This window comes from Gopherus flavomarginatus, chromosome 10 (assembly GCF_025201925.1).
Source record: "Gopherus flavomarginatus isolate rGopFla2 chromosome 10, rGopFla2.mat.asm, whole genome shotgun sequence".
Taxonomy (NCBI): Eukaryota; Metazoa; Chordata; order Testudines; family Testudinidae; genus Gopherus; species Gopherus flavomarginatus.
This window is the reverse complement of record NC_066626.1, coordinates 12,938,372-12,952,024: the sequence shown is the minus strand read 5'-3', so window position 1 is coordinate 12,952,024 and position 13,653 is coordinate 12,938,372. Positions and strand designations below refer to the sequence as shown.

Below are 13,653 nucleotides of genomic sequence, written 5' to 3'. Positions count from 1 at the left end.
CATTCCCCAAGGCTCCCGCGGCTATTTAAAAGGTCCAGGGCGGGGTAGAAGCAGGGGAGCCCTGAGCCGTTTAAAATAGCCCCCCAAGCCCTGGGATAGCGGGAGGCTTGGGGGCTATTTAAAGGGCTGGGGCTCCAGCTACCTCTGCTGCACCCTCTGCCTTGCCCGCACTAGCCCCACCCCCCCGCCTGCAGCCAGCTCTGCACCCCGTGCCCACAGCCAGCCCCTGCCAAACCCCCTGCTCTGTCTCCAGCCAACCCCTGCCACACACCCTTGTGGCCCTGCCCAGAGCCAGCCAGCCCCCCACACACCCCTGCCTGCACCAGCCCTGCCCACGCTGCCCTGCCCACCCTGCCCACACCCAGCCCCGCACGCCCTGCCCTGTCTCCAGCCAACCCCTGCTGCACCCCCCTGCCTGAAGCCAGCCAGTCCCACACTTCTCTGTCTCCAGCCCTCCCAACCCCTGCTGCATCCCCTTGAGGCCCTGCCTGAAGCCAGCCTGCCCCACATCCCCCTGTCTCCAGCCAGCCCCGCACCCCTTGCCCTGCCTGCAGCCAGACCCTACCTCCAGTCAGCCCCTGCCCTGCCTCCAACCAGCCCCATGTCCACTGCTGCCCTGCAGTTCCCAGGGCAGTAACCCTGCACACCTGATTCAATGAGGGCGGCAGGGAGCAGCTGGGACCCACACAGGTGCACACACCCGCAGGGAGTGGCGGGGACCCACACATGTGAAACGGCAGTCATTAATAACCAATCAACAGTATATATGATGCAATGCACATAATATATAATTGTATTATTTATATAGTTATGGAAAGTAAATAATACATGGAAGAAATGAAAGGCTTCTTTTTACCCTTGTTTCTTTTTTTTTTTTTAGTCATCCCTGCCAGGGCCCCGCTGAAAATGTTCGAATTGGGCCCCGCACTTCCTAAAGCCGGCCCTGCCCAGAATGCCAAGGAAAAGACTGCCTTCTCTACACCCGATGGCCTGTTTCAATATACTATCTTCCCTTTCGGACTCCATGGGGCCCCTGCAACATTCCAACGACTTATGGATAAGTTACTGCGACCCCATGCCAAGTATGCCGCCGCCTATCTAGATGACACAGTCATCCATAGCCCTGACTGGGAAACGTACCTACGAAAAGTAGAAGCAGTGCTAGATGCCCTGCGGAAGGCTGGCCTCACTTCTAACCCTCTCAAGTGCATGATAGGACTAGCTGAGGCCAGATACCTTGGGTATGTAGTAGGGAGAGGTTTGGTGAAACCCCAATGGAACAAAGTGGAGGCAATAAAAGGTTGGCCTCGACCAGTCTGCAAAAAGCAAGTTAGAGCATTTCTAGTGATAGTAGGATACTATCGGAGATTCATCCGTCATTTCGCTGCAAGAGCAGGGTCATTGACGGACCTGATAAAAGCTCGGGGCCCCGAGATAGTAAAGTGGACTGATGTGACAAAAGAAGCATTTGCAGATTTAAGGACAGCCCTATGCTGCCATCCAGTACTCATAGCCCAAGACTTCGAGAAGGAATTCATCTTACAAACAGATGCCTCGCAGGTAGGGCTAGGAGCCATCCTTTCACAGATGGTAGGGGAGGAGGAACACCCAATCTTGTACCTCAGCCGGAAACTCCTCCCCAGGGAACAAAAGTGGAAAAGAAATGTCTGGCTGTAAAATGGGCTATGGAGACTCTCTGCTACTATCTGTTGGGGCGGTGGTTTACCCTCGTGACAGACCACGCCCCACTCCAGTGGATGCACAGAAACAAGGAGAAGAACGCAAGAGTGACTAGGTGGTTCCTATCCCTGCAGCCCTTCCATTTCCGGGTCCAGCAGAGAGGTGGAAGCCAACATGGCAACGCTGATGGCCTATTGCGACAACATTGCCTCTCGTCCCAAGTAGCCCAACCCCATGGTGTTGAGCGGGGGGGGCAACAGGAGAGGGATAGAAGGGAGTCTTATTCCCTGTAAGAGGAAGAAAGTTTGCTACAGATTAACTAAAGCACCTGATGCCCATTAGAGCACCTGAAGCCAATTAGAGCACCTGCAGTCAGTCACATGATAAAACCCCCTGCTTTAATCAGACAGTGTGGGAGTTGGAGCAGAAAGAATTGGTGTTGGAGCAGAGAACAGTTTGGAGGGAGGCAGAAGACAATTTGGAGAAGTGCTGCTGTGGGCTAAGAAGTCCAAGACCCTAGGTAAGGGGCACCTGGCTTGTGCAGAGGGAGGGCAGGAAGCCTCCCCACAAGCTGAAGGGCAGGAGAGGGAAGTAGCCCAGGGGAAGGAACTGTCAGTTCAAGTGGTTCACCACTATCCCCAGGGCCCCTGGGCTGGGACCTGGAGTAGAAATCTGGCCTAGATTCGTCCCTCTCCACTCCACTCCTCTAGGACACTAGTGGGGCAATTAATATTCCAATTTAAGGGCAATAAATGGCGCCCTGAACTCCCCCCAAAGAAGAGAAAGCACGAGACCCATCATAATAGTGCTGGCAATTTGCCACAATATCTTCTGGTCTTAAACCAGACCAGCCGAACGTCTCTTGGATTGGGGCTTCCATTTCATCTGATTTTCAGATATTTTCCTGTATATGTAGCCTAAATATTACTCTTCTTAATTTCTTCTTAGTACTTAATCGTCAGTTATACACACTTGCATGATGCTCAGTAATTTCTCTCCATCCTTGGGAGTTTACAGCCTTCATATGTTTGTAGAGCCATGTGAGGAATGGCTTTCCCCAGGATATCGCTTCAAATAACGCAGATATCACAACCTCATCCATGGCATCCGCAAAAAGAGCGACAGCCTGTGACAGCTCAGCACAGAAACAGCCCTGGGGAGAAGGGCAAGGGTGCAGGCAATTCTTTCACCAGGGCTTGGTGAGTTCTACCTGTTGTGAGACAGTGAAGGGATATCCAGCTGACTTGTGCACTGGGAGCTGAATGTGTGGTTGTACCCAAAATCTCACTGAGGACACAAGGAGGTGTGGGCTCTGTGTGAGCATGCTGCCGTTCTGCTTTCTAGAAATGGGAAGGGTGCTGAGATTTAGTAGTGTCATGGGGAGCAGTCTCCGCCCTGGCTATGCCACCGTCTGTACTGGAGGGGTGCTGAAAAACGAGGCATGTGAACATCCCTTGAGTGTCTGCCCCCTTCTATTCATAACCCCCAAGCCCTATAATTCCAGTCTTGTCCCTTCCCTTCCATTCCTCTGTCAGCTCTTCTGTGCCCAAGGGAAGAGGTGTAGTCGTTGGGGTATCACCAACAGCAGCACAGCACACCCTAGTGGTGTGAGACCAGACAAACAGGTTCCTCTACCATTTCCATGTACCAAGAGCATGTGTTCTACTCATCTGTTCCCTAGAAAAGCGAGTGGACTGGTCATCTCCGAGTAGGAGCCCAGGCCTCACTTTGTGTGCATGTCTTTTTGAACCAAGACTTGCAGACAATCTGTGGGTGAAGAGCTCTACTGGAGCACACAGCATTGTGAGTTATCTGTTGGATGGGGTTGAGCACACAGTGCGATGAGCTCCGTGGGACGTCCTGCACCAAGAAATTATCTTCAGCTGTTCCTTTAAGACCAAGTGATATCACAATGGTGTGGGAAGATTCTAAGGTTTCCTGTGGGCCTTTCCGAGCCCTGGGACAGGTGACTCTTGCCCCGCTGAGGCTGTCTGCTACAAGTGACTCCACCAGGGACAAGGAGGATGACAATGACAGACGATAACGAGTGGATGAAGACAATTCAGAACGAAAATGCATACCTGAAAAATCAGGTTAGGTTGCTCCGGGAGAACTATGAATTACGTTCGTTACTGAGTCAGCACTATGAAAACAGCAACGAAGGGCAAATTGTCACTTCCTACCCTGCTCCCGTGTATCCGAATGCCTGCTCCCCAAGACAAGGAGGTAAGGAGAACCTGGATGATCTGTCTTGTTTGTTCTCTTGAGTAATGGCCCTCTAATGTAATAGGTTAGAGCCCTGGGTGAGCTCCCCCTAGTGGACAGTCCCCAGGCTGCTGTGCTTGGATCCACCTACTCAATGATCTGTGCGCTGGGTCTGGATAGAGTTCACTCATTGTTGCAAGCTCTGGGCTTTTAGGCTCATGCACCCAGCGTGCATATCCTCTATCTAGCCCCTTCCTAAGATATGGGATTCTGCAGTGCCACTACCTAGGCCCTGAAACCAGTGCCAGCTCTTCCCAGTCACTACTGCACGCTCCCCAGAGTTTCACCAAAGCCATGGACCCTGTGTGCTACTGTTTCACTCTTTGGGGATGACATGACAATTAAAGCAAGGGACACACAGGCTTTGCTAAAGAACTTCTCTTTCCACTGGCCCAGTCTTGAACTGTGGCTCTCACCTCTACTTTGCAAGAGAAAACTCCCTTCTAACAGCAGATTCTAAAGCCTTCATCTCTTCCTGTTCTTCCCTTGAGGTTTTTTCCATTCCTTGATCTTCGGTGTGCTGCGACAGATCAGTCATCAGCAAGTCAGTAGCCTTTGAATAATTGTCTCCATTGTTCTGCTTGGGCAAGGTTATTCAGTTATTGATGGCTCTCAATACCTGTCCCATTCAGGTATTGAACCCATTCAGGTTAAGGCCCTCTCGCCTTAACACAAGTGGGATGATGGAAGGACGTCTCTAAGGATGTAAATATACAGAGAACTCATTAAATCAATCTGGCATCCATAAGCTCACGTGGACAGACAGAGTTCTAAACTGTCACACAGTAATTCTCTGGCTGCAAGCAAACTGTGTGCGTGCTCGCACCCAGGCACACAATACAAGTCCTTCACTCCATCTGAGCCCCTCCTCTATCAGAAACTGGGTCTTTGTTCTTGCTAAGAGAGAGACACTACGGTGATGAGCATGGTATATGACCCTATGTAGATAATCTACATGAACAACGCACCCAACATCTCCCTTCTAGGGGTCCGTGGGTCTTACCAGCAGGTTATGGCACTTCCAGAACGTCATTGAGCAAAACTGGGAGGGACTTAGAAGACCTGGTATTCCAGAATCCTTTCTGAAATGAATCTTTTATCATGGAGATGGCCAGCCTTGTCTGAGGAGGTCTCAGTTTATTTTCCAGACAAGACTGCCCAGATTCACTGAGCTGTCCACCAAGCAATCCGCTCTACTGACTGCAGTGTCACATGTTCTAGGGGTGGGGGAGGGAAAATGCCACCCCCTGACAGATACAGATAAGATACAGATGAGATCCCTTATCCCTCAGTCAGATTCCTAATGTGATTTCCTTCAGCAATGCCCAATCTCACCTCCCCAGTCTCTCGTAGGTGTTCGTTACTCCAAGGTGACCTGCAGGTACAACAAAGATAGCAAGGGCTTGTCAGAAGACATAAAGCCAGATGTTCATCTGGTGCAAACCAGCATGGTTCCATTGAAGTCATGGAGCAAGATTGGCTTACATCAGTTGAGTGAAGATAGGATGACCATTGTCTATCATTCAGACAGATTATTGATAGGGTGCTCTGTTGTGTCTGTAGTTCCCAGGAGCTCCTTAAATCAAGGCTTTTGGGAGACTGAAGACTGAGGTGGGTAACTCTGAGCATTACTGCCAGTGGCTGCTCTGTACGAATATAAGCTTAGTACTCATTGAATTACATAGTCCAGTCCCTGCATGCTCTGGGCTCTGCATAAAACCTGGGCATCCCTTCCGTGATCTGAAATCCTCCTTGGGAATCTGGAAGAGGTGCCTCCAGCATGTTACATTTCTTCCTTCTTCCAGTGCTGAGAACTGGCTGTTGTTTGTGGTGTGGGCAGTGCAATAGATCTGTGGTTGAGCCCAGAAGCCCCCCACATTCTCAGGGACAGGGCATCTCCACCCAGCTGTAGCACTGAAACCAGAGGCCCCATTAGGGAGGGTGTTTTCATCATCACTTCCCTGAGGGGAATAGGGCTGACCCCCAGAGATGGGTGTAACGAGGCAGTTGTTGTGCCTGCCCTGATAAGTGTCATTGCAAGTGATGGGCTGATGTGGCTCGAGGAATGCCCAGCTTTGTCTGTGGTCCCACATCCCAGAGATGTATTGCCAATGTTCAGAACTGGCATTTCTGATCCCCAGCTCTGAACAGCAAAGCCCTTTCCTCTGCCTGTTGCTGCTGCAACATTGGTCCACGTGGACCCAGTGAAGTGTGTTCTGTCTAAGGCACCGCCCCTGGACAGAAGGGCACAGGGACTCAGGAAACAAGTTTTGCAACGCATGCCCATCCCTTAGCCACGTGGTGTAAGGTGGACACCTTCTTGTCAGCCTATTTAACACATCCTTTGGCAGGAAGGGCAGGCTTTAAAGAGAGAGAATACAGGAATTATCCCAAACAAGCACTCAGTCCTGGCAGTGGCTGTGTATGGGGCTGGGGTGTTCTGTTCCCCGCTCTCCTTGTTCCATGGACTGTTAGTAACAACTCACTAGCGAAGATTTCTGGCCGCAGAGAGGAATAACCTGATCTGACCTGTTAGTTTATTTTCTCTGATGACGGCCTTTCCAGTAAAAAGATTCTACTCTGGTGTGACAGGGTCGCCCTCCCTTTCTTCTAAGATGACCCCCACCTACCTCAATCTCTAACATGACACCAGCCAATTGTTGTTTGCTTTTCCCCCTCTCTCTCCAGGAGAGGGCGCTGTACTGTAGCTATAACATGTGACTGTCTTTTCACACTCACTGGAAATTTGGAAGGGTCCATCTACCCAGGAACACAATTGAAGGGCACCAATAAGATTCACTGGCAACAGGGCCGGCTTTAGGCTGACTCTTCCGATTCCCTGGAATTGGGCCCCGCGCCTTAGGCTCCTTTTTATTTATTTGTTTTTACTCACCTGGTGCCGGTCCTCTCTGGGGATCTTCGGTGGCATTTTGGCAGCAGGGGGGTCTGCTTTGGGGGTCTTGGCAGCAATTCAGCGGCAGGGGGTCCTTCAGTGCCGGAATGGACCCCCCGCTGCTGAAGTGCTGCCGAAGCCCCAGACTGCCACCGCGTATTCAAATTGGGCCCCATAGTTCATAAAGCCAGCCCTGACTGGCAATGTGTCTGAAAACACTGCCCTGCTTCCAAGCTCTGGCAGGCACATGGCACCTCCCATGGGGGATTCATAGTCAGTCATTCTAGCACCAGAGAAAAAGAGATCAGCTGTCAGAATAACACTATATGAATGGTAACACTCTATGTTCTGTTCTCTGTTATAGCCCCGCCTCACGGAAGAGATATCAAGCCACCAGAGAGTCCAAGTCACCTACAACCTTCGCTGCTGCAGGAGTTCAGTTATTCCCCTCTCCACATTGCAAATGAGGAAGCAACTCTGTCCAGCCCCAAAGCCCAGGCAGAGGCTACATTTAAGGGGATTCCCAATAATCCCGCTTTGTTTCAGCCTACACCCAGGGAGAGGAAACCAGTCCTGCTTTCCAGCACTTCCTGGACCACCAGGGTGGAGAAACAGCTTCCAGAATCTATAGACCTCTCAAGGTTGAAGAAAGTCTGCTTCACAGATGTCACTTCACCTGGAAGAGATAAGGCTCGTTTATATAGGATGGGTAAGAACTGACCCCTCTACCGTAGTTCAAGATTTCAGGGAGCTCTCAACATCCAGGTGACTACAGTAAGCATTTCAAGTGGTGTTCTCAGGATCAGATCACGAGGGCAGGGGCATCAGTGCTGTTCCGAGACCATGTCCTCTAGAAGCCATGGCGAGCCCTGAATCTGTGTTATATTGCATTTAGGTTTGTGTCTCATATGGGGGTTTTTTCAGCTGAAATGACTAGTCCTCTTCCTCTTGTTCTGGGGTGAACAAGTTGCTTGTGGCAGATGCAGGACATAAATCTGGGCTGTGGCACAGTGTGTCCCCTGACTTCCAGGAAGACTTGAAAGTGATCCAAGTGAGGCAATCCCCTTGCCTGACCTGTGACTAAATGCTACAGTGGCAAAAATGTTAGTGCTGGGAACCTCCCAGGCCAGCTGGCTCTTGGCCCCAGGCTGGTTTCCCAGCAGCCTCACTGCACATAGGGGGGCATTCAAAAGGGACCACAAGGAAAGACGAGATGGAGAAGGGGTCAAGGCTGACCCAGCTCTCACCAAACCTTGCATTCTCCAATTACTCTGCTCAGTACATCCCCACCAAACTTCCCAAATACATTTGTCCTTGGCTATGGGACATTCTGTGAGAGCAGTGACTAGAAAAAGCCATGGAGTTTCCAATGCCACTGACACCTCTGCCAGTGCCCCTCAACTCTGACCACCTCACCACCTGTTCTGCCAGCCAAAGCTCTCCTTGAACAAAGAAAACCCTCTTGAGTTGTGTCCAGTTTTGTTTGTGTGACAAGAGCTGGGAAAGAGGGTGTGTTTCCAGTTTTGAATGTTGTCTGATATCTTCTAGAATCAACACTGAGATCCCCAAAATGGGAAGCACTAAGCAGGCACTTGGATTTACATTCATAAACACCTAGACATATAATCAGAGTTAGGCCCTCTAGATTTCTAGGGTCCTCTTCACTGGAAATCTATATGAAGCCGTGGCTAACTCTGATCCTATACCCCCCTTTTGCTTTGTTGTAGCTCACCAACAGCATGGAAGTGTCCTCAATGCACCAGACCTGCTGAGTCAGCCCCAGCCATCGTCCCTGGGAGAATTTATTTCTTCAAATCCCCTCAGCATTTCAAACAAGGAAGGGGCCCAAGCACAGCTTGTGTTCCCAGGATACTTCAAAACATCTGAGCCATTTTCCCCAGGAATTCCCCCAAGGAAGCCAGTCCCCCTTATAAACAGCACACGGGATATAGTGGGTGAGAAAATGTCCTTGGACTTGGAAGAGATGCACAGGAAAAAGAAAGTCTGGTTCTCAGAGAGCCCAGGAGGAGATGAGCCGCGGAAGCCCCATACCTATTATTTAAACGGTAATGATGTGATTTCACCCTGGCCTTGCTGCTAATAACAGTAGCTAAGGATGGGCTTAACTGACTCCAGTCACAAGTTATCTCAGCAAGCATGGAGGAGTGGAGTTTTTTGATGCCCTAGAGCTTGGCCACACTAGAATAAAAGGCATCTTTTTAAAACTTGATCACCAACACTTTGCATTTAAGGAAAGGAAGGAGTGGTGAGAGCAGCGGAATAAGGACAGTTGATTTTTAAAAAGCAGACTTTAACAAACGCAGAGAAGTGGTGGGTAAGGTTCCGTGGGAAGAAAATCTAAGGGAAAAAGTTTAGAAGAGCTGGCAGTTTCTCAAGGAGACAATATTAAAGGCACAACAGCAAACTATCCTGATGCAAAAGAAAGATAGGAAGAATGATAAGAATATAACGAGTCAAAAAAGAAAAACTGGATAAGTTCACAGAGGATAGGTCCATCAGTGGCTATTAGCCAGGATGGGCAGGAATACAAAACCATGCTCTGAAGTGCCCAGAAGCTGGGAATGGGGGGCTGGGGGGAGGATGAATCAAGGGGTGATTACATGTTCCATTCATTCCCTCTGAAGGACCTGGCATTGGTCGCTGTTGGAAGACAGGATACTGGGCTAAATGGACCATTGGTCTGACCCAGTATGACCATTCTTATGTTCTTAAGAGTCCAATATGGCTCCATCAGGAGCTCTTTAATGACCTAAAAATCAAAAAAGAATCCTACAAAAAGTGGAAACATGAACAGATTACTAAGGAGAAGTGCAAAAGAATAGCACAAACAGGTAGAGACAAAGCCAGAAAGAATAAGGCTCAAAATTAATTGCACCTAGCGAGAGACATAAAATGCAATAAGAAGAGGTTCTTTAAACACATTAGGAGCAAAAGCAGGATGAAAGAAAGTGTGGGTTCCCTACTTACTGGGGAAGGTGAGCTAATAGCTAATGACATTCAGAAAGCTGAGGTGTTCAATGCCTGTTTTGCTTCAGTATTCACTAAAAAGGGTTTAATGTTGACCATTTATTCAACACATTTAATATTAATACCAAGGGGGAAGGAGCACCGGCCAAAATAGGGGAATAACAAGTTATAGAATATAACCTAGGTCTATCCAAGTCAGCGGTGCCTGATAAAGAACTAGCTGAAGCAACCTGGGAGCCTTTAGCATTTAGTTGTGATAATTCATGGAGGGTAGGTGAGATTGCAAGGACTGGAGAAGGACAAGCACAGTTCTAATCTTTAACAAGAGGAACAAAGGGGACCTGGGATATTATAGCCCAGTCAGCCTACCTTTGATATCTGGAAAGATACTGGAAATTACTGAAAAAATCAATTTGTAAGCACCTGGAGGGTAATAGGGTTATAGGGACTAACATGGATTTGTGAAGAACAGGTTATGTCCAAACAACCTAATTTCCTTCTTTTAGAGGCTTACTGACCTACAGGATAAGGGGGAAAGCAGTAGACTTGATATACCTTGATTTTAGTCAGACTTTTGACACAGTCCCCCATGACATTTTCATAATCGAACTAGGAAAATATCTAGATGTACTTATTCCTGCCTCAGTGCAGGGGGCTGGGCTGGATGACGTCTTGAGGTCCCTTCCAGCCCTACATTTCTATGATTCTATGTTTTAATTAACATGTTTCAAAGTCCTAGTGTACCCAGGGCAAGCATGTATTTTAACATGTGTTCATAAGGGCCAGGTGAACCTGGGGTTCCCCAATATGATTTTTAAATACCTCTATGCTACAGAGCCTTTGTCAGCATGGCTTTATCACTACAGTATGCAGTAGAGCCCCCTAATGCAGACACCGCTTATGCTAATACAAGGAGTTTTTCTGCTGGCGTGGTAACATCATCTCCCCATGCGATGTTGCCTATGCTCGCAGAAGCACTCTTCTGTCAACATAGCTGTATCTATACTGGCAGTTCTGTTGCCGGGAGGGCATGATTTTTTTTCCCACCTCTGACTAACATAGTGATGCCAGCAAAACTTTGTAGTGCAGGCCTGACCCTAGTGTGGATAAGCCCATCTGGAAGGGCAGTGGGGCTTTTATAGCTGAGAAAAGCCTTGAATGTGACCTGCTCCTTCTCCTTATACACGTATTTATTTCCAAATTGTATTTCCACACGTATTTACAGAACCAATCCATTTAAGGAGGCAGATATTATCCAGTTTGTGCATAGCACTGGGAAGTCAGTGCTGTGTTTGGTTGTAAATGTGCACATCTATGCATATAACTTGTGTGATTATACTCTCTCCTGGCAGCTGGCTCAAACCAAGCTGTAAAACTTTAACCTGAATCTAAGCATGGTGAAAACATTTGGTCTTCCTGCCTTAAGTTACTATGTAACTAACAACCAGCTTGTCTTTCATATAGAGCTTGAGCTGAACAGCAAGAAAAATGGCCGCATAGTGGGTGAAATTGCCTTCCAGCTAGACAGGCGCATCCTTGCTTATGTATTTCCTGGAGTAACGAGACTTTACGGCTACACAGTGTCCAACATTCCTGAGAAAATCAAACAGGTAAGTCCTTCCTTGAATCTCCTGAGGCAGAGGATGGTGCATAGAGCTGGTTGGAAATTTTCTGATGGGACAGTGTCCATTTGCTGAAAGCAAAAAATTTCATGGAAACATGTCATTTTTGGTGAAAATTCATTAGAAAGAAAAATAGAAAAACAACATATCAATCAGGATGAAATGGACCATTTCAGAACAGAACCTTTTTGGGATTTTTGTCCATTTTGAAACAAATTTTCATTTCAGTTTTTTTTAAACTGTATATTCTGTTGCATAATATATAGTGTTTTAAAAGTCAGAATCAGAACAAAACATCTTGATTTTTGACAAAATGAAAGATTTCTATGGACATTTTGAATTTAGTCTGCCATGGAAATGGCTGTCAGGGAGAAATACTGATTGTTAAAGTTGGTAACTGAATGAGGGGAGAGGCACAAACTCCCTCCCAGCTGGCAGGTCTGCCCTCTTCCCTGGGACATCCAGCCACACGGGGGATGACAGCCGGGTAGCCAAGGGGCAGCGGTGAAGCTTGTGTTGCACAGTAACAAGCATGGTGAGAGCTAAAAGAACTCCCATGTTCTGTGGGGGGTTGGTTCTCCATACAGTCGCTCGTTAGCTGTGTGTAGAAAACCTGGAGTTCATAGAGGCGTGGCCACTGCAGCCCTCCAGCCAGGTGAGGCCTGCAGAGTCTGGGACCTCACTCAACTTCAGCTATCGCTGCATCTAGCCAGGTGCAGCTTAATTCATCCCTGGCCGGCCCTGCTGTGTCCCTTCCGCAGCTGTACTGGGACTTCATTCTCCAGCATGCCAGTTTCCAGCACTGTCATCGCTAAGCTGCAAACAGACTGGGATGCTTTGGATGCAGCGAGAAAGTGGTGGCTTTAGGAACCCCCGGGGCCTGCCCATAGTTATTCATGAAAGGAGCCAACAGCTTCTCCCTGGTTTTTTAAACCTCCTAGGCCTCCATGAAGTGCCTGGATGGCTCCATGGATGAGAAAAAGCACCGAGCCATGATGCAGCAGTACCTGTCCCTCACCGCACGCCTCGAAAAGATAGGCTACAACCGGGATGTGCACCCGGTGTTCAGTGAGTTCCTGATCAACACCTACGGCATCCTGAAACAGCGGCCAGATGTGCACTCCAGCCCGCTCCACAGCAGCCCAGCGGATCTGCGCAAGGTCGTGATTGACATCGTCCCATCCAAGTTCCTTGGCGACACTTTGCTGCTGCTGAACTGTTTGTGTGAACTCTCCAAGGAAGACAGTAGACCTCTCTTTGCTTGGTAGTGGACTCTGCTCGCCGTACCCCCCGCTGGCAAAACAATCTTCCCATAGACATGAACTCAAAAGCATGAGTTTTAAATACAGACATGGATTTTTTTATCTATGTCACAAGGCTCAGTCCGAGCAGTTAGCTCCAGCAGGAATACTGTGTGTGTTTGTTTTTTAATGTGATAGGTTTCTAGATTTTCCCATCCTCTTTTCTATTATCCTATCCTAGCCTCTGTTCCACTTCCAACTGAAAAAGCCAGCAGGCCAAGGGCAGTCCCTTCTCTCCCCCTCCCCCCTCATCACACTTTCCACCCCCTGAAATGGCAGGATCAACTTTGCACTCAAAGCTGGGAAAGCTTCCACCTGTTGTGGCTAGCTCTAAAGTCACTAGGAGGTGCTGTGACAGAGACTGGGGAAGGGGATGAAACACATCCTGCTTGTATGTACTCGCCTTTCTGACTGTAACTAATAGTAAGAGCCAAACGGGCTGGTGCACCAGCCATGCCTGTCCTGCTGCTGGATGGCTTTTCATGCCCTCTTGATGATGTTTACAGAACAAAACACAATCCAAAAAAAGAGCGCAGGGGAGAGACGCACTGGGGTTACACAGCTGCCTTTGACTCCATTGACTTTAAAGCTGCCACCTTTTTCATCTAGGGCTGCGGAAGCTCATCTCATTGCGTATCCTATGGGCCAGGAACCTGGCTTGGGCAGACCATTAAACTGAGTTTATGGCCACTCTGCGTTGGAGGCCTGGTGCATTGGGGCCCTGCACCACTGTTCACCTGGAAAGCTGCAAGCCTGTTGAAGTTTTAACTGGCATTGGGTAACAATGATTACTGTTTGCTTTTGCATAACAAGTGCCTTCAGACCTAATCTGTATTTAGCAGAGTAGCCCTTGCTTCTCTGAGTAATCCCATTGGTATGAAGAAGGATTACCCACGTGAGTAAG

At 48.7% G+C, this 13,653-nt stretch overlaps 1 protein-coding gene across 1 annotated transcript; it reads left to right on the top strand.

Annotated features, from left to right (window-relative positions):
- The first annotated feature begins 3,704 nt into the window (after positions 1-3,704).
- LOC127030142 (speriolin-like protein) lies at positions 3,705-12,716 on the top strand. Its single transcript, XM_050916182.1, has 5 exons — positions 3,705-3,906; positions 7,203-7,547; positions 8,566-8,904; positions 11,291-11,436; positions 12,390-12,716. The coding sequence occupies exons 1-5, from the start codon at positions 3,705-3,707 to the stop codon at positions 12,714-12,716; spliced, it is 1,359 nt and encodes a 452-aa protein (XP_050772139.1).
- The last annotated feature ends 937 nt before the right edge of the window (positions 12,717-13,653 follow it).

What these genes read in the sequence shown, in the direction of transcription:
- LOC127030142 (XM_050916182.1), top strand. Translation starts at nt 3,705, where the DNA reads ATGACAATGACAGACGATAACGAGTGGATGAAGACAATTCAGAACGAA. An exon ending in CTGCTCCCCAAGACAAGGAG is followed by an intron (nt 3,907 to 7,202) that starts GTAAGGAGAACC and finishes TCTCTGTTATAG; the next exon opens with CCCCGCCTCACGGAAGAGAT. An exon ending in GGCTCGTTTATATAGGATGG is followed by an intron (nt 7,548 to 8,565) that starts GTAAGAACTGAC and finishes GCTTTGTTGTAG; the next exon opens with CTCACCAACAGCATGGAAGT.